At 41.9% G+C, this 21,478-nt stretch overlaps 1 protein-coding gene across 1 annotated transcript in view; it reads right to left on the bottom strand.

Moving 5' to 3' along the window:
- LOC122790677 overlaps positions 1 to 21,478 on the bottom strand; it is a 560,216-nt gene that overhangs the window by 413,165 nt on the left and 125,573 nt on the right. The window contains exon 9 of the mRNA XM_044058200.1: positions 13,326 to 13,448. Within this exon, the coding sequence (XP_043914135.1) occupies positions 13,326 to 13,448 (123 nt within the window). The remainder of the gene's footprint in view (positions 1 to 13,325; positions 13,449 to 21,478) is intronic.

A 21,478-nucleotide genomic window follows, 5' to 3' on the forward strand; every position in this document is an offset into this window, starting at 1 on the left:
GCTCTAGCCAGCCCAGTTCTGCTAGTGAGAGACAGTGGTCTGTACGGTAGGAAGCCCCTGTAGCAAATTTGGCGATTTTGTTGTAGCAGGTTTTGAGCTTATTTAGGTCACATTGTCTAAGGTTAGTAAATATTGAAGAAGCATATAGTAGGGTAGAGATAAGATGAGAATTTGCTACTGAAATTTTAGCTGCTTTGGTAAGTAGTTGCTGATTTCTATATAAACTCCTAGTTTTTTGTGCACTTTTTTAATGGCCATGGAAATGTGAATGTCAAAGTTCAGTTTATTGTCTATTTCTACTCCTAGTAATTTGGTGTGTTCTATAGGATGGATGGTGGTGATGTCTTTTGCTTTGATGTTAAAGTGAGAGCTGTCTAGGGTAAGTTTGGTGGGTTGGAACATTAGTAATTTTGTTTTATTTGGGTTGAGTATTAGTTGGACATTGGATAACCAAGTTTCAATTGAAGAAAATGCTTCCTGAGTGACTTTTTACAGTTTTAGTAGGGAGCGGGCTATGCAGATGATGATTGAGTCATCTGCATATTGTATGAGTGTGCCATGGGTTGTGGCTGAGGCTAGATTATTGGTGAAAATAGAGAAGAGTAGGATTCCCAGGATGGACCCTTGGGGAACCCCTTTGGAGAGTGGTAGTTGGGGGGATAGGTTGTCCTGCCAAACAACTGCTTGTTGGCGGTCAGATAGGTAACTCTGAAACCAGTTGATGACTGGTTGAGAGAAGGATAGGTTATTGAAAAGAGAGATGAGTTGTTTGTGCGGGACGATGTCGAAAGCTTTAGAGAGGCCTAGGAAGGTAGCCGAGGAGAGATAACCTGCATTTTTATTTTGTAGGATAGTGTAAGAGAAAGAGGGTACGGCGGTAGGGGTGCTATGCTTAGGTCGGAAACAGTGCTGTGTGTTGGAGAGGAGGTTGTTAGCAAGGAGGTGATCTGAGACTTGAGAATGAATGCACCTCTCTAGTATTTTGGAGAGTGGCGAGAGAATAGCTACGGGGTGGTAATTGGTTAGATCTGTGGAGGGGCCTCCTTTGTGTAGGAGAATTGTGTGTGAGACTTTCCATAGTGTGGTAACATAACTTCCTGACAGAGATCTGTTAATCAAGCACGATACGGGGTAGGCTAGAGCGTCAGCTGCAAGTTGAATGTATTAATTTGGGAGGTTGTCTGCTGCTAATCTGGTGGGTTTAAGTTTAGTTAGTATTATATTTTTATTTTGGAGGTAGGAACAGGAGAGAAAGAGAAGCTAGTGGGGAGATTGTAGTTGTAGTTGATGGTGTGGGTTTATGGGGGGGGGTTGTGTTGTCTAGCTACTGATAGTACGGTTTGTATGAAATGATTGTTGAAAGAGGTAGCAATATTTTTGGAGAAGTGAGTTAAGTTAGGAGTGAGTGTACTTACTTTACCTGGGTGGAGGATGGAGTTTATTGAGAGTGGCGAGAGAATAGCTACAGGGTGGTAATTGGTTAGATCTGTGGAGGGGCCTCCTTTGTGTAGGGGAATTATGTGTGAGACTTTCCATAGTGTGGGAACATAACTTCCTGACAGAGATCTGTTAATCAAGCGTGATACGGGGTAGGCTAGACCGTCAGCTGCAAGTTGAATGTATACATTTGGGAGGTCGTCTGCTGCTAATCTGGTGGGTTTAAGTTTAGTTAGTATTATATTTTTATTTTGGAGGTAGGAACAGGAGAGAAAGAGAAGCTAGTGGGGAGACTGTTACTTGTAGTTGATGGTGTGGGTTTATGGGGGGGTTGTGTTGTCTAGCTAGTGATAGTATGGTTTGTGTGAATTGATTGTTGAAAGAGGTAGCAATATTTTCGGAGAAGTGAGTTGTTAGGAGTGAGTGTACTTACTTTACCTGGGTGGAGGATGGAGTTTATTGAGGACCAGAATTGTTTGGGGTTATGTTGGGAGGAGGTAAGGGCAGACTGGTAGTATTGGATTTTGTCCTGTTTTATAAGCTTTTTAGTTCTATTGCGTAGTTCTAGGAATTTTTGCCTAGTAGAGGGGGTTTTGGTTTTGCGCCAGTTGTCCCAGGCTTTATCCCTGTTTTTCTTTTCAGACTTGGTGTTTTTTTGTAGCCATGGGGATGGTTGGGCTCTAGTTCGGGAACATCTTATGGGGGCAGGGTAATTAAGGATGTTTAGGAATGTTTTATTAAAGTAGTCAACTGCGTCATCTAGTTTGAGGTATTTTAGAGGTTCCCAGTTACAGTCTTTTAGGGATAAGCTGAATGAGAGAGGGTTGAAGTTAGTTTTTTTGCGTATTTGACGGTAGATGATGGGTTTTGCTTTATAAAGGTGTTTTCTTAGTAGGAAGGTTGGGGAGTGATCACTGAGACTGTCAGATAAGCAGCCTGCTATATATGACTGGGGACTCTTATTGACTAGTAAATAATCAATCAAGGGTAGTGTGTTTGTTGGAGTTATTTATCCTAGTAGGTGACTGGACTAGTTGGGTGAAGCCATGAAGATTTACATGATGGGTTGGGTGGTTGCTAGAGCAGGATTGCCAGTCAGTGTTGAAGTCTCCTAGAATTAAAGTTTCTTGGGGTAGGTGGTGGGTAGTCCAGCTGAGGAGGTTTTCAAGTGGAGGGATGTTGTGGCCAGGTGGGAAGTAGCAACCTATTATGTTTAGGGTTTTATTTTGGTTTATTTTAAGGTTGGTATATATTATTTCTTCCTTACCTATTTGGGGAGCTGCTAACTTTAAGATCTGGATGTCTAGATGCTGTTTAAATATTATAGCTATATCACCTCCTTTTTTGTTTAGTCGGTCTACTCTTAGTATATTGTAACCAGTAGGGAGGATTTGCTCATTAGTAATGTGTGGTTTTAACCATGTTTCTATAAAGATCACTACATCAGGGGAGTAAAAGTCTATGGTGGCATGGAATTCATGCACCTTGTTGCATATACTTCTATTTAGGCTTATCAGAAGGAGGTCAGTTGGTTTTCTATTGGCTGTGATTTGGGAGAAGATGTGGTTTGTAGTCTGATTATGAGGGGAGGGGTTGGAGATTGAGGGACCATAATTGGGATGGATGTCTCCACATAGTGCTAGGTTGGATATGGATGAGATTATTAGTCTTATCAATTTCTGTATATGCTTGCTTATAAGGGAAGTTTTTTTTATTGTGCTCTGTTGGTAATAGGTATGGTGGTAGGGTTATGTTAGGTTGTGGGGTTGTTTTTAGTTTAGGTATTGTGGTCTGTAGTCTATATAGAGGGTGTATTGGAAAGGTTGTTGACCTGATGAGAGAGTAGTAGAGTAGAGGTGGGATATGAATGGTGGTGTGTGTGGTGGTACAATGGTAGTGGTTGAGTGCAGGAATGGTGGAGGTTTGGTAAGATGTGATGTATGCAAGGAGTGTGCATGCAGTGAGAATAGGTATGGTGTGCTTGTACATATTAGCTGAGTAGGAGGGATAGTAGTGAGGAGCTGTAGGAGGAAGTATAGGTGTGGTGATGTTATAGGTTGTTTGAAGGGTGGGAGGGGTTAGTGTTTGTAATATAGCTAGGACCACTGGGGGCAGGTGGAAATTGAGGGCAGGGAGAGGAGCGTAGCAGACAATCGATGAAGGAAGACTATCAGTAGGTTTATAGGTTGTAATGAAAAGGGATGGCTCTGATTAGGCTGCAATTGTTCTTGTGGGGAGGGGGAGGATCAGAATAGACCAGAAAAGGGATGGATAGCCAATAGTATGATGAAAAGGGCTGGCCCTGATTTCACAGATATGCAAGTCTACAGAAACAATGAGAAAAGGCAGTAAGTACTCTGACGTGCTTATTTTGCATACCTGCCTTATTGAAATAAAATAAACCAATTTTACCAAGGAGTTATATGGAAATTAGGAGGACAAGAATTTATAAGATAAAAAGTTTAGTAGAAGTAGAGAAACAGCAGAACATACAAATAGTAGAGCATACAAAGACAGATGTCAGTTAGAAGTACAGAATGGGGGGGCAGCTAATGCTCTGAAACAATAAGGAAATCAGTAGGTACTTTGGACTTACTTGTTTTGCAGACCTTTCTTTTGAAATAAAACAAACACTTGTAACCAGGAGTATGTGGGATTTAGAAAGACCACAAGTTATAGGAGAAAGGGTTTAGTAATTCTAGAAAAACAGCAGGGCTTTCAAATAGTTGAAACAGCTTGCAAAGGGAGACTGCTGTTAGGAAGTACAGTATGTGGAGGGGGCAAGCTAACATCCGTGATGGATTGCTTTACTTAAAAATAGAAATTAAACAAGGACAAGCAATTAATTTTGTCTGGAGGATAAAACATACTTTTTGTATATTTTGAAAATAACACTCATTCCAAGGTTGCCTGGTTCTGTTAAAGAGCACTGCAGGCCAATAGATTGAACTTGGCTTGTTGGGGGTCCAGGGAAAGCAGAATTAAAAGGAGAAGCTTAGGTATGAGCACTCCATCCAAAGAGACAAGCAGCTACACCAAGAGAATTAAATTCATAATGCTTACCTCTTCCCATAAGCCTGTTAAACTTCTGCTGAATCTCTTCTACCCATCTCTCTTGCAGTCTAATGCTGATATCTCAGACGTATTACATGGTGTAAGACCATACTTCCACTAATTTAACCTTACTCCAAAGTACTCGTTGTTCTTTGCACTTATCTTAAATTTTACCTGTTTCTCCCAGTTTCCTTCCCTAAGCTGAGCAATCTCTTGCAAGCCCAAACATTTCTCCCCATTACACAAGACAGTCCTACTTTCTCCCTTCTCTACTCTCCTATTAACAAAACAGCCAATTCATTTGCATATAATTTGAAACTCGACTTCTCCTCAAACTTCCTATACAACTTCGATTGCAAACAATTATAGAGGATGTAGATAGTTAACACAAACTATTCTCCCTTCCTCTCCTAACTGCAATATTCCTTTATTTTTTGTACCAAACCCTCAGTAACTAACAAAGTAATCCATGGGACAACAGGCATCCCTGAAGTATACCTTTTCCATTATTTTTTCCCATATAGCCCACCAGTAATGAATAATCTCAACCATGGAGTCCTACAGAGGGCTTTAACCTCTTGAAGCCTTCTGATAATTTTCTGCATCACTGTCTCCATATATTATCAAAACACAAAATCAAGAGCCATCTCAAGGTCCATAACAACAACCCTGGTCTTCCTCTGACCTTCTTTCTTGCCCAATCAATAAAACTAATCAGCATCTTCCAAATAACTGACCAGGGCTTCCCTTTAACAAACCCCGCTTTGTGTTCCCCTATCAACTTTGGCAAAACCATTTGCAACTTAGCTGGTTAACACTCTTGCAAGCAGTTCTATATCAATAGTCCACAAGGATATCAGACTATAACATTAGTCCTTGTCCCCCCCTTTGCTTATACAAAATCATTAACATAAGCTTTCTCGGTTGTAGCTACTAACCTACCCACATTCACTATAGCATTAAAACTGGAGTCAATGCACCACTTACCTTTAGTCCTACTCTCTTACAAAAACCAATAAGGAAACCATTAAGGCCTACATCTTTCCCTTTTAAATGCCTTATGTCCTCCCTCCCCTTTCTGAATGTATCTGTTCATCTCATCTTTATCCCTAGGATCATGCAAGCACAATTAATTACAACAAACACAACAGTGTCTTTAACATATATAAAAATTATAGAACATCAGGAGCTAGTACAACTTCATGTCCCTAAATTTTATTAAGCATTTTAGAAAAATTGTAATCTCCCTTGTTGAATACAGGACTCTTTAGGAGGCTCGTCATTTAAATAAACCCTCGTGTAACAACAGAGAGGTATGCTTCAAAAGCTTCCAGTGCGGTCCTGCAGAAGTACAGAAAGGATGTATGTCAGATTATACACTTAAATTTTCCATCCATAGCACTGGCACCAAAACCCATGAGATTACGCACTACAAAATAGGTACTCTCGTAGTCCTCAGGTCTACGCTGCTGTCTTAAACTCCTTTCCCCAGGGATCAGGAAGGACTCTCTGCAGTCATCATTTTGAAGTGGGCATTAAACCTTCTATAAATTCACATTTGCGTGATGTGTCCATGCACTCAGCAAGTCAGTGTAAACAGGGAGTTCTTGTTACAACCATAACATAAACATTGACATCATTTAAAAATCATGAGACTTTATAATCAGACCATTCTACAAGTACAATAAAGGGAGAGGAAACATTCCACGATAATCACTGCCTCTGACTGCGGACAATGTCATTGGGTTCTAACTTCCATACTGAATTTGGCCAGATTTACTGCTACTGAATGTTTGTCCCATTGTAAGCCATGTAGTACAGCACAGCTGTTTGTGCATGACAGATGGGCACTGTATTGAGAATTTTCTCCTTTATACATGGCTACTCAACCCTGGAGTTGGAATATGTCAAAGTAAGGGGATGTAGGCAAAGTCCAGTACAAAGTGAATGGTGCAGAGAAGTCTGGCCTCAGCATACACCATTGAGAACATAGTCAGAACTGATTGCTTTTAATGGACTAAGTGTATGCCAGTACTTTATATCTTGCTCAGTCATAATGTAAAATGCAATCATCTTCACTTTTGCTGAGTTTTTCCATTTTCAAAGTACAGAAAATATCTGAAGAAAGAAAGGGTACTTTTCAATCACCCTCCTCTGTTCAATGATTCTCCTTCCTATATTTATTCAGTCATTTGCTTGATATACCTTCCCCTGGATGCAACAACTCATGTAAAGAACCAAGGCTTTCATGAAATATGACTCCTGAGGCTCTGCTCACTGCTACTACACGTGTTACTCCAGTACTGTCTGCTGCAAGGCCTGCCAAACTCAGAAACTCGCTGTCTTTGACATGTGGATGTTGAATAGGTCACCAGATATTCCATCTTGGTATTTCAGTCCCTGGATCTGAAAACCACTGACTTGCTGACCAGAATTATGTGATTTTAAAATTTCTTCCAAATAAATATTTCATATCCTAAACAGCATTTTATGTGCCTTCTTCTGACCTGATACCAAATCTTTGCCTCCTCATGGATGGTTGATTATATAATTATAGGTGGATGCTTATCTAAGCAGGTCAAATATGTAGCAGGTACCACACTTCCCTGCAATACCAGAAAGTTTATTTACTTATTTGATCTAAATGTATCAGAAGTGAGTAATTTCAGTTTCAGACTCCTTCTGTCAGTTGGTCCATCTCTGATAAAGTCTTAGAAACTTTGACATTTCCAGTTCAGTTCATTTTTGACATACAATTCTGCAGGTCATTGGATGAATAAACGCCGACATTTTGCTTCATTTAACTTAAATAATCAAAGACAGCCCCTAAACACTGTCTTTACTCTGGAGACAGATGCTTGGATAAAGCATTTCATTTCCAGCCCGTGCAGACTATTACGGCATTACCTGCAAGAGCTGACAGGTAACTATACTGGTTGCTCTTTACCTTAAAAAAAAACACCATCACTGTTGGTTATTCTGCCTCTTTACTGTATTTTATAGGGTTTCATAGGTTCATATGTAAATACCAGAAATCGGTCATCTGACCATTAGTAGCCTAGTCACAGCTTACAACATCAAAAGTTACCTCCTACCTCAAGGAAGGGGTATACAAGATAGCCCTATGGAAAATTTGTGACTCTTCATGTAATTATTTAGATTAATGCTGATTGTGGTTAGCAACTACTGTTTTAGTAAGTAAAAATACTCATTTTCCCAGTGTAGTTTTCACCTGTGAAATAATCACATCACCATATTTCATTAACTCACTGATAGATGCAGAGGTCCTGTGTACATGTGTTTGAGTAGTCCTTACTTCTGTTAAAGCATAACAGGTCTAGGAGTTTCACAGCTTCATAGGTAAGTACTAGACTAACTGCCCCTGCAGGCCACTTTAAGCCTAGCTAGTTTCCTTTTTTGTGCTCAAAATAACAAATCCCATTTGGTTACAGCTTGGCCTTACCCATCTCACAGTTAATAATTTTACATTATCTCTACTGATAAACAGGATAAAGCATTTGGGAAATGCCTTCATTCATTAGTAGTACAGAGGGCAGTTCTGGGGTAAATTTTCTGTTTTATCAACCACAGATCTAAGTTGTGCATGAACATGGACAGGGATGAATTTTGTTTTATGTCGATGTGGAGTCTATTCCACAGCAGAGGTAATCTTTGCGAGATATAACCATCCCTCCAAACCATTCTGTTGATATTGCAGAAGAGGTTTAGATTCCTAGACTAGTATTTCTAATGCCATCTGACTTGATAATGTGCAATAAATCCATCGTAATGGGTTGGAGGATGTCTTGTATGCCAGACACAAGTCATCTCTTAGCAGTCTGTAGGATACAGAGTACAGAGACAGGACTTTTAGCTGGTCCATGTAGACATGTTGCTCAGTCCTTGTATCCTTTCAGTAAGGTATCTCTGTTGGTATTCCATTTGCTGCATGTGTCTGGACAGACACATGCCAAAGGGGGCATTATATTCAATGATTGGCCTAATGAGGGCTGAGTAAAGGGACAGAATGATATCCCTAGAGTTAGATACAGTCCCTTTGTTTATAAGCTGTGCAGTATAGAATGACTTTCTTACACCAACAGGCACACGTAGGTCAAAAGTTAGGTCACTGTCCACATAAGTTCCCGAATCCTAAACAAGTGGGTCAGCTCTTAAGGGTGTATTGTCAATGTGGTAGTTCCCTGGGGTAGACTACTCCTAAGGGATACAATAATGCATTTCTTGGCATTTAGTTTCAGTCCATGATTTTGCCAGCAGTTATTAATTTGGGACAAACCTTCCTGTAGGATGACCAAGTCTTTTGGGCATTCAATGACTGCTCCTAGCTTATAGTCATCTGCAGACAAAAGTCCTTTAGTACTGGCTTTTACTTAAGTAGATACCAAACAGGAGAGGTGCCGGCACAGATCCCTGGAAGACTCCACTGGTGACTAGTCTCTTTGTGGAGGTAACCTTCCCCTATTATGACAACATGCGTCCTTATCTGTGCACCAGATGGTAATCCAGTGGGTGACACAGGGGTTCATTCCCAGTTTATTTAGCTTTTCTACTGTGCCTGAGTGGGGAATTCTGTCAAAAACTTTAACCAGGTTAAAGTATACAGTGTGCACCATTTTGCCTTCATCCACTGCTTTGGTGACCATTTCAAAAACATCCACCAGGATGAGTAAGCATGACCTGCCTTGATGAATCCAAACTGCTATAGGTCTAGGGTTGGGAGGTTTCCCCTGTCTTGATTGATTAATTTCACAAGTCTTTCCATGGCTTTGCATATTAGGCTAGACACAGTTATAGGTCTGTGGAAGGTACTCCCTGATGCAGGGTAATGACTGTAGTTTTTCTCCATTTGCTTGGTAAAAAAGCTGTATGGAGACCAAGATTGAACAGTGTTGTTAAGAGTGTGGCTAAATTGTGCTTTGTGCTATTTAAGATGCATTAAGATTTGGTCTTGTGTGCTAGCTGGAGGTTTGCCTGCTTCAGGCATATCTTGAGGTCAGAAAAAGGGGGAATAGAGAGGGGTGAAGTTAGAGCTAAATTTAATTGGTCAGTAGGTTTACCACAGCTTTAGCTTGAGCCATGAGAGTCACACCAGTACTTGCTCTTGGTTATCCACAACCCTGTGCAGTTCCCTTATCTGATGCTCCCTTCCAATTTAAGGGCCAACGAAAATGGGTCCTCTCAAAGTTAAAAAGAAAATCTCTTCTGCTCTGAAACTGTAGCAAACCATTTGCTACAAGTGTAACATGTAACTTGTTACAGCTGAGGTATTAGTCCAGCCCTTGAACTGTGACAGTAAATACAGTAGCGGTCTCCATTCTGAATGCTGGTACTTTACTACCCCACCATGGGCAACTGCTGACCATGTCCCCTAATGGGTCTATGTTCAGCCATTGAATGGAATGTTCATCGAATGGCTGAACATCGAAACCTATCCATCTAACATTCATTCAGCAAACGTTCATTTCGTCAATGGGGAAAATAAGTAGTTGGCCACCACTTCCCAGTGCGCCCCACCACAGTATTTCAAACTCACTCACATGGGGGGCTTCACCCCCCCAACTATATATACCAATTCTGAGACCGCACTACAGTGGGGAAAAGGGCAGATGGGGAAGTGGTAGCCAACTAGTTACTTTCCTGTCGATTAAATGAATGTTCGATGGGGAAGGTTTGATGCTCTGCCATTTGATGGAAGTCCCATTCAATGGTTAAACATAGACCCTCTCCAACACCCTGAACCTAAGGCAGCCACCCCTTCACCCCACCATAGCTCCTTAGCTATGCCTCTGGACGGGCAATGCACCTATTTATTGTCTATACCTGTGTGGGCTGCTTTCATCACCCATCCTTGGTACACAGCTACGTGGAAGTAGGACTTTCTCATTCTGGACAAGGTGTACATGACTATTAGGTGGGAGAAACAGAAGGATTTTCTAACCATGGTGGAGATATGCTGATCACATAACAGTCACCACAAAGGTGTCTGAGTGTGTAATGACAGTATAATTCATAAGGGATGTATTATCTCTGTAGTATGAGGAGGAATTATTTCACTTACCAAACTGGAACAGACTACATTTTTGGCATGTAGATTGTGGCCACTGTCATTGTAGCAGTTATCTGCACAGTCCATCTCATCCTGCAGTATGTTCATATCAGAGGGTATTCAAGTAAGAACCCAGGGTTTACAGCTTCCAGCAAATGTTAACGAAACACCTAGGCAACTGGTATGTAGATGAGAAAAAGTCATACAGCACAGAACAGAATCTAAACTCAGACCTTCAAGAACACCCTTGTGACATTTTTAATTTCAGAGATGATAACCTACAACTGTTAATGACGTGTCCTGTCTGACAGCCAATTTGCTATCCCACTTTACTATATGTGGACTGATGTTTAGGTTCATCTGATTGTCAACCAAGCCTAGAGGACAGTATTAAACATGCTGGCCAGGTCTAGGCATGCCATATGTACTGCATAACCACCAGCTACTGTAAACCTTTCAAAGAAGTTTCCAGGGTTAAGAATGAATGGCCTCCATTTGACAAAGTCAGATTGATATGCATTCTCAGATAGCAGATTAAAAATGTCTACATTTATGGATATGCCTACATTATGTTGAAGTATATTTATTTAAGAGGTTGTTTACTAATGCTTGAATACCAAAGTACGGCTTGGCCAGCCAAGCAGGGAACTTTTCCTATCTCTTCCCATTTATCACTGCAGCATAACCGCAAAATTTATATACAAAGTTAGAGGTTGTGGTGGTGGGGGGTACTAAAACAGCCACATGGGGGAAGGGGGGACTTGACTCCTGGAAAAGAGAGACTTTTTTGTGGGTTTCAGTTTTTGAGTTACTATTCTTGGTGTTAAACATTCAGAAAAGCGTATCTTACTCTTTTGCAAGTCAATTGAATAAGGGAATCAGAATTATGGGCTTAAGAAAGACGTTCCACGGTAAGAATACTGGGTCAGTAATCATCAGTGTAGAGGGCCCAAACAGATTCAGATAGGAATGAAAAAAGTCCAATTACAGAACTCTTTTGAGGCTGTATAAAAATGTTATTATTAGCTCTTGTTTACATACAATTCAAATAATGCACGTTTTAATAATGAAAAAAGAAAGAAACTCTGTAATTAAACCAAACAGATTACAAAACAGACAGCAGCCGGTTATAGCGAAAAATCTCATTCAGCTTATTACGCATCTTTTTAAAAGAGTCCTGCATACAAAAATATGCTATGCCGCCTTTTTTACAAAACTTATGAACGATCAAGGTACAGTTCATGATATAACAATGAAAAAAATGTAAATGATTTGCCTGAGAAACAATATCTAAAGGTGCCATTTATGTAGTTAATATATACATTTTTTACCTTTCCTCTCTGGAGCATAGTCAGATGAAACATTTTCACAGAATAAAACATGTTCTTAAATCAGGACTATATCCATACCGTAGCCAATGCATGGATTCTATATCTAGTGCCTCCTCCCATAAATGTATCACTAATTGTGCCAAACAAACCATCACATCAGCTCTCAAGTTAACTGAAAAACAGAAACTGGAAAGTTCATAATCTGCAAATTCTGATGAACAAGCAGTTTGGTCTCCTTTGTCAAAATGCAAGGAAATCTTTGTTTTACAATGGCAAAGTCCAAAGTCTGTATTTTTCGGAGCTACTGCTCAAAAATGAAAAAGAAAACAACAACAAAAAATGTAATCTTGTGAATACTGTCCTCAAGTCTTCCATTACATCTGCCATCTCCTTGATCAAGGCTACTGCTGTTGTGAGCGATTTTGTTTAAAAATCTAATCTTTTATACACACATGCATTTATATATATATATATATATATATATATATATATATATATATATAAGGGCCTATATTAGAACACCAAACATTAAAAATTTCGAGTGTTCTATTATCGAACCCTATGAATCGAAAATTTAAAACATCGAACATACAGAACAGCAAATTTTTTCCTAGGGAAAAAATTTGCTGTTCCAAAACACATACACACAACACAAGCACACCAAACAAACAGCAATCCACACACATACACCTAAACTCTTACACCTAACCCTACACTAAACTATACATACACCACTAACTATCCACTTACCTTAACCCAAACCTTAACCCTAAGGTCTGTCACTATCACACTGTCACCTCACCCGCGCCCTAACCCTCACATCCACACAATTGTACACTTACCTGACCCGCACCCTAACCCTAACTCACCTTACGCGCCCTAACCCTCAGGTCCACACAATCACACACTTACCTGAACCCGACCTGTAACTTTCCACCACAGCGCTGAAAATACTGAAGCAACAGAAACAGACAACCAAATTCTTTCCCTAGGAAAAAATTAGGTTTTCTGTTTCTTCGATATTTTCATCATTCGCTGAAAACGGGTCGATATTAGAACAATCGAAATTTTGAACGTTCGGTGTTCTAATACATACATATATATTTATATCAACATATACATTTTATCTGGGTTATACCTACTGTATCATAATGTCATACAAAGGCTACTGCTGTTGTAAGTGATGTTTGTTTAAAAAACTAATCTTTTATATACACATGCATTTATATATATATATATATATATATATATATATATATATATATATATATATATATATATATATATATATATATCAATATATACATTTTATCTGGGTTATACCTACTGTATCATAATGTCTTACATTTCAGTCCAACTCCATTTATCTCCCATTTTTTAAAATGTATCAATAGAAAAAAACAATTTCATAAAAATACTTCATGAATGAGACTTACTCCTTTGCTTACTGTCAAGCTTGTTCTTTTGTTCTGTGGCATTTTTCCCTACTATAACATCCTTTGGCAGTTCCTCATTATCTGCTTTCTGTAGCACCAATTTCAATCTGGGAGTTTTGTGTCCTGCATAAAAAATACCAGAAGATCACATTAAAAGCTACACATCAATATCCTAGACAAATTATTTTCTACAAAGATTTCTTGCAAACATCCAATTTAACAGAATCCCAGCAGATATCCAGTGTCATTTCATTCTGACAGCACTCCAGACAGGTACAGACTTTTTTGGTGATAACTCTGATTAGGGTGATTTAATAGAGTTGGAGCCTTTAAGACAGTTGATCATGGCATACAGTTAACCCAACTTGAATCTGCGGTCTTTTAAAGTGCAGCCATAAAGTGGTTCAGAGGCCACCTATCTAGCAGTCTAATTAAATTCTGGTTTAACAATACATATTCCGAAATCACAGACTCTCCTCCAGCATTTTCATGTAACTCTGTCTTACTCATATCCTAATGATATTCTTCATACACTGCCTTCTGGCTAATTTCATGTACCTTAAAATGAACCTCTATGCAGATAACCTTCTTTTAATCAGTATAAGGAAAACAGGAAAGACCTCCAAAAGCTTCTAATATCCTATTAATGCAACTCTGCTACCAATTACAAACATCCAAACATACAATTCATCTTGGAAAGACACACAGTAAAGTATAACATAATATAATATAATATAATATACTATAATATAATTGGGATACTGCATCAGCTTTCAAATTGTAAACAGTTATGTCTTACTGATGTCTGAAACAACAGAATCACACGTGCAAACTTACAAATACCTTGGCATACATGTTGTTCAACCCCCCCCCCCCCTTCATCCATGACACAGAAGAGAAGCTACTACTGCAAAACATTCTTAATAACCTTTCATTTACACACACACACACACACACACACACACACACACACACACACACACACACACACACACACACACACACATATATATATATATATGTATATATATATATTTTTGTTTTTTTTTACTTACAATGCACAAAAAACATTAAATTATGCCTACTGTAATTTACAGACAGTAAATCAAAATGACCCTCAGAAGTTTTGGGCAGGTTTAAATAATCTGCTACATCCTGGACAAACTTCAACCCCAATCCCTGCTGCTACTATTGATAAAACCCCTGAAGACGTTTCTGATAGTTTTAACCAATTCTTTACTGAGACAATTCAAGCCCTAGCTAGCCAACTACCTCCTAGCTCCCCTGGTCCTGAAAGTAGCACCCCTAGAAACCTACTCGCGTTCAACTTCCAACCAGTCGCCACTTCACTTATCCGTACCTTGATCAAAAAATTAAAACCCACTACACTTTCTGCTGATCAACTCTCTGCCGAGTACCTACAAAAATCAGCTGATGCTATTGCTTACCCCGTCTTAATACTAATCAAACGAACCATAGTAGAAGCTAAAATTCCCACCATCTGGAAAATATCCTATGTAATCCCACTTCACAAAGGAGGCAGCTCTACTGAATTCTCCAATTATAGGCCAATAGCTATACTCTCTCCACTTGCAAAGATAAGGGAAAAATGTATTCATAGACAACTCATGCACCACCTAATCCAAAATCGCCTTATGGCAGACACTCAGCATGGCTTCCGTCCTCATCACAGCACTACTTCAGCCCTCCTAGCCTTTACTAACACCATAAACCATAATCTCAACAATAACTATATATCCTCAGCCCTCTTTTTGGATCTTTCCATGGCATTCGATATGGTTGATCACCAACTTTTAATCCACACCCTGCAAACATTCTATCTAGATACTGGAGCCCTCCAATGGTTTCAATCCTATCTGAATGGTCGACAGCAGGCTGTCCTCTGGCAGAACAAACTCTCTAACCTTCTACCTAACACCCTTGGAGTACCACAAGGCTCTATACTAGGGCCCTTGCTGTTCTCCGTCTTCATTAACGACCTTTATAGTGTCATCACAAAAGTCAGCTGTATCCAATATGCTGACGACTCTACTCTGATTTGCTCAGCCACATCTCCAGTAGAGTTATGGTCAGCTACCCAGACCACCTTTAATACAATAAAAAACTGGCTTTCTGAACATCGTCTGATCCTAAATCGCAAAAAAACTAAAATGCTGTTATTTTCACCAACATGTAGGTCTACCGCTTTCACCTTTACCATGAAATCAAATGATGGCACAATAATCTCCCCTGACCCATCTACAAAACTATTAGGTGTCATCATAGACAATAATCTAAAATTTGACCTACATGTTAACCAAACTATCAAAACCATCAATAAAAAACTAGGGTCACTTTACAGAATAAAAGCCTTCCTAACCCCTCCAGCTAAAATTGCCATAACTCGCTCTCACCTTCTTTCAACCCTTCTGTACGCATCCCCTCTACTCTCAAATTTAAACAAGACTGTCCTTAAACTCTCAATTTGCTACAACCACATTGCCAGGTTTGCCACTGGGCTGCCTTTTAGGACACATCATTGCATCAATCTAAATCAGCTTGGGTGGCTTGAACTACCCAGCCTAATCCAGTATAACCAACTGATTATGGCCTATAAAATCCTCTATAATCCGGACAATACCCCTGCACTTAAAAATATTATCACCCCCTATAACAATCCTAGACTGCTTCGATCCTCTAACAAACTACTAATTCAGACTAGCAAAATTAATAACACAGCCGGTGATTCTCTCTTTGCAAACTCTGTAAGTAGATCCTCGAACTCTCTTCCAGCTGATATTACCGTACTTTCCACCTTAGGTCAATTTAAAACTAGACTCAAACAACATTTGTCACTTAACTGGCTATGTCAATGTATCAAGCCTGGCTAACTCTTTCTAGAATGTGTAAAAATCTGTTAACCAGTTTACTGTGTAATTTAATTTAATCCTGACTTGTGCTCAGGATTAACTGTAACCTGTGGAACTTGTTTAACTTGCTTACTTATGTAATCTCTGTAAATAGTCTGTTTGTAATATGTAATGCTGGTATTATGTAATGCTGTATCTGCTTACCCTCGGAGCTTTTCTCCCCGGGCCTCCGCTGAAAATGGACATGCATACAGTCGGACTATCCCGGTCAACAAATGTAAAATAAATAAATAAATAACAAAACTAGAATGCACCATGGTACTTACCATATAGGGAAACAGTTTCACTACTAAATTACTCTAAAAGCCAAGTACAAACACTAATTTTTTACATGTCACTGACAACAGTTGTACTACTACTTGTTCAGTTACTTGGGTGCATGTGTGATCTGACAGATCCTAGAACTTGACCAGCAACTAAGTGTCACGCTTTTCTTGCTCACCCTGGAACAGGTACATTTGTATGCCTTACAATGGTGTCACCTATAACAAGAATATTTAGTTGGGTCAATGCCTGCCTTACGGGCTCAGCATCTGTGACTCTGACTCCTTGTGCTTTGTCAGGAGGGAGGCTTAATATGCTGTTGATATTCATGATCCGAGAAGCCAAACATGACCCCTGAAAAAATATATTTTTTGTGTGTTTATGTTTTTTGAATTGCTCTTTTTTGTATTGAAAATTCTGAAAAGAGTAACTCACTCTTGTGCAAGTCAACTGAAAATAAGGAAATCAGACATAGGAGGTCTTTCTGAAAATAGAAAAATCAGACATAGGAGGTCAAGAAATTAGAAGTTATGTACTCACCATAACGTTCCATCTGAGTAGGTGACTTCATTCGGATGCAACCTGTGGGTATCGATCGGATCCGAGCCGGCAATTCAAAAGCTTAGGCTCCGAGCTCCTAGCTCCTCCCTCTTACCCATAACCCCTTGCCAAGCCCTGACTGACCTCAGATTGAGTTTGCCTCAAATACTGACCACAGTATACTAAAACAGCATAAATACTCGCTCTATAAAGGTCAGGGGGATGGAGGGGGGGATGGTTGCATCCGAATGAAGTCACCTACTCAGATGGAACGTTATGGTGAGTACATAACTTCTAAATCTGAAGTAGGAAGACTTCATTCATCTGCAACCTGTGGGACAGAGTCCCTAGCTACCTGAATCTTGGGCGGCCATCATGGAAGGATGTTCCGGAGCACCGCTGAGCCAAAGGATGCTCTTCCTCTAGAAACAACATCCACCTTGTAATGAGAAATAAAAGTATGAGGCGAGGCCCAAGTAGCTGCCGCGCAGATATCATCCAAGGAAACACGGGACTTAAAGGCGGCTGACGTAGAAACCGCCCTAGTAGAATGAGCCGTAACCCTCTGAGGAGCAGGTCTGCCTGAAGTGTCATATGCCTGCAAAATGCAATTAGCAATCCATTTAGACAGAGTGACTTTGGACACTGCTTTACCCAGAGCAAATTTAGCAAAGGAGACGAACAGCTGATCTGATTTCCTGTGGCCAGCTGTCCTGTTAATATAAAAACGTAATTGTCTATGAACATCCAATGAATGCAATTTGTATTCCCCTTTGTTTGAATACTTGGGAAAAAAGACAGGCAAATTGATTGACTGGTTAATATTGGATTCAGAAGAGACCTTCGGAAGAAAGGATGGATTGGTCCTGAGGCACACCCTATCAGGGAAGAAAGAAAGATAAGGCGGTTTGACACAAAGAGCCTGAAGCTCAGACACCCTTCTGGCTGAAGTGATAGCTACCAGAAAGACAGTCTTCCAGGAAAGGAATTTTAAATCAGCAGAAGCTGCAGGCTCGAAGGGAGGAGCCGTAAGGGCCTGCAGGACTAACGACAAATCCCAAGGCGGTACAACCTCCTTAACTGGAGGCCTTAATAAAAAAACTCCCTTGAGAAAGGATTTGCATAATTTCGCTGTCATAAGGGGAGCTGTGTCTTGTCCAATGTGATAATGCGATATAGCCGCCAATTGTACTTTAATCGTGGAAGAGCTGGCTCCTTGATGAAAGAGGTCCGTTAGAAATTCTAGCACCGCAGAGATAGGTGCTGAAAAAGGATCCACCGTTCGCTGCTCTGCCCATATAGAGAACCTCTTCCATTTACTCCGATAAATCTGTCTGGTAGAAGGTTTATGAGCAGCCACCAAAATTGCTTTGACCGGTGAAGAGATACCGGGAGTCCTAATTAAGGTTGGAATTGGAGCAGCCAAGCTGTCAATTTCAGGGTCCGCAGATTGGGAACAGGCATTCCCAGAGGGTGAGAGATGAGATCCGAAATTGGATCCAGAATCCATGGTGGATTGATTTTGTGAGACCATACGAAGGGGAACCAAGGTTGTCGAGGCCAGAATGGGGCAATGAGAATCATTCTGCTCCCCAAACTGTTGGCTTTCTGCAGAAACCTCTGCATCAGAGGAAGTGGAGGGTAGGCATAAAGAAGACCGGGAGGCCAAGCATGCACCAGAGCATCCCTCAGGAACTCCCCTGGTGGGGGAAGTAGAGCGAAGAAATTGTCGCATTTGGCGTTTGAGGGAGAAGCAAAAAGATCGCAACAGGGTTGCCCCCAAACGGCAAAAATCTTCTTCGCTACTTGAAGATTTAGGGACCACTCGTGTGGAGAAAGGATGGTGCGACTGAGCTTGTCCGCAAGGATGTTGGACTTTCCCGGAATGTGCGTTGCTACCAGAAAGCGTTTGGTGGAAATTGCCCATTCCCAGACTCTCATGGCCTCTCGACAAAGGGGATAAGACCTGGTTCCTCCCTGCTTGTTGATATACCAGACTACGGACATGTTGTCTGTCTGAATCGCAATAGTCCCTGAAGGAAGAACGTGGTGAAGTGCTTGCAACGCTAGTAGCACCGCCCTCATTTCCAGGACATTTATATGCAATGATGTCTCTGTGGGATCCCACGTGCCTTGGACAAACTTTCCCGCAGAATGCCCCCCCCACCCGAGGCAAGAAGCGTCCGTGGTCACTGTGGCTCGGGGAAATGCAGCGCAAAAGGGTCTTCCTGCTAGGGGCTCCGGAGAAAGAAGCCACCACAGAAGGGAGTCCCTGCACGCTCTGCTGACCGCGATCGGAGCGTTTAGAGACGAACAAAGAGGAGACCACTGAACTTGAAGGGTCCATTGAAGAACCCGCATGCGTAAGCGGGCATGAATTAGAAGCGGGATAGCTGCCGCCATAGAACCTAGGGCCCTCAGGACCGAAGCTGCAGTTGGTGACGGTTGAAGGATTGCTGTCACATGACACCTCAGGCTGACGATACGGTCTGGGTGAGGAAGGCTCGCATTGATCTGGTGTCTAGTCTTCCTCCTATGAAATCTATAATTTGAGTTGGATTCAGGAAAGATTTCTCCCAGTTGATCGTTATGCCCAGCCTTGGTGCTAGTTGAAGGAAGTAATCCCTGGCTGAGCACAGAAGATGCCTTGATGATGCCGTCAGGAGCCAGTCGTCCAGGTACGGAAAGACCTGTAATCCCTGGAGCCTCAGGTGGGCCGCTACCACCGCTAACACCTTGGTAAACACCCTGGGGGCTGAGGTGAGACCAAAGGGGAGGACCCTGAACTGATAGTGACTGGCTCCCAGCCGGAAGCGAAGAAACCTCCTGGATCGTCTGTCCATTCGAATGTGGTAGTACGCATCCTTGAGGTCTATGGAACACATCCAGTCGTTCTCCCTCAAAAGGGGGAGTATAGATTGCAGGGTGACCATCCGGAACTTTTGCTTGGCTACTGACAGGTTCAACAGGGAAAGGTCTAAAATTGGTCTTAAGTCCCCCGTCTTCTTTGGCACCAAAAAGAACCTGGAGTAAAACCCTAATCCGGCTTGATCTGGGGGGACGCTGGATGGCTCTTTTTCCTAGCAGCTGCTCGACCTCGAGAGCTGCCGCCTCCCTTTGGTCGGGTGGAACATCTGGGAGGCTGCGAGATTTGGGGATCTTGATTAGGGGTATTGAATATCCTCTGGATATGAGTCGAAGCACCCAACTGTCTGTTGTTATGGACTCCCAAGAAGTCAGGTGCATCGAAAACCTCCCCCCGACTGCCTCCAGAGACGGACAGCCGGGCAACCCTTCAGGGCTGCTGCGTGGGTCTCTCAGAGAAAGGTTCTCTGGACCCAAAATTGCCAGGAGCCCCCCTGCCTCTGGCACGACGACCTCCCCGTCCTCCTCTGCCACGGAAGGACTGGTTGTCCGGAGCAGGTTGGGACTGCTGCGACTTCCGGAACCACATCTTCTTCTGTCCCTTTTGGTTCTTAGAGAAGGACCTCTGGGGAGCTGAGAAGCGGACTCCGACGGCAGACAGCGTCTTCCCGTCCTTTTCGCTCTGGACAAGTGTCTCGCGAACAGTCTTGCCAAATAAGGCAGAACCATCGAAAGGGGCATTCGCGAAGGTCGCCTTAAAGGGCTCAGCAAAATCACAATGACGGAGCCAGGCCTGTCGCCTCATGACAAGGCCTGCTCCGCTGGCTCTAGCGGCTCCCTCAGTAGCATGAGACAGCAGCCGCATAGAAGTATTGGATACAGATCTAAGAGTGGCCATTCGGGTGGAATAAACCTGCTTATCCTCACTCGAGATGGACTCCGGGGGAGATGCAGCGTACTCTTTAATCAGATCTCGCTGCATCCTAATGACGTGCGCCATGTAGTTCAGCGCTCTCAAGGAGAAGGTCGCTGAACTAAACACTCGCTTCCCAATTCGATCCATCGAACGGGACTCCTTGCCCGGAGGATGGACGGAGGGACTCTCCTGGGCCAATTCCCTCTTCGTGGCTGCAGCCATCATCATGGCATCTACTGGGGGACCTTTACTCCAGTGGGTGCGGTCTGATGGAGGAGAAAGAATGCGGTCCGGTCGTTTTGGGATAGGCTCAATGGTGTCCGGATCCTTCCACGCCCTGATAGATATAAGATCTACCAGGGGGTCAGCAGGAGGGGACACCCAAGAGGTAGAAGGGCCCGCCTCGAATGCCTCCAAGAACACAGACTCGTCCGAAGAAGCCTTGGGGCAGACCACCCCCCACTGATCTTTAACATCTCCATGATGTCTCCAAATGAGACGTCTTCAGGGGGTGACCTAGGGGAGCCTTCCCCTTCATCCAAGTCCGTGTCTTCAGTGACGGACTCAGGGGAGTCCATGTGCCTCCTCTTGCACTTGCGCTTCGAGGTACTTCATCGGGGCTGTCCGAGGAGTACTCT

Source organism: Protopterus annectens, chromosome 16.part0 (genome assembly GCF_019279795.1).
Source record: "Protopterus annectens isolate FY-2018-M chromosome 16.part0, PAN1.0, whole genome shotgun sequence".
Taxonomy (NCBI): Eukaryota; Metazoa; Chordata; order Ceratodontiformes; family Protopteridae; genus Protopterus; species Protopterus annectens.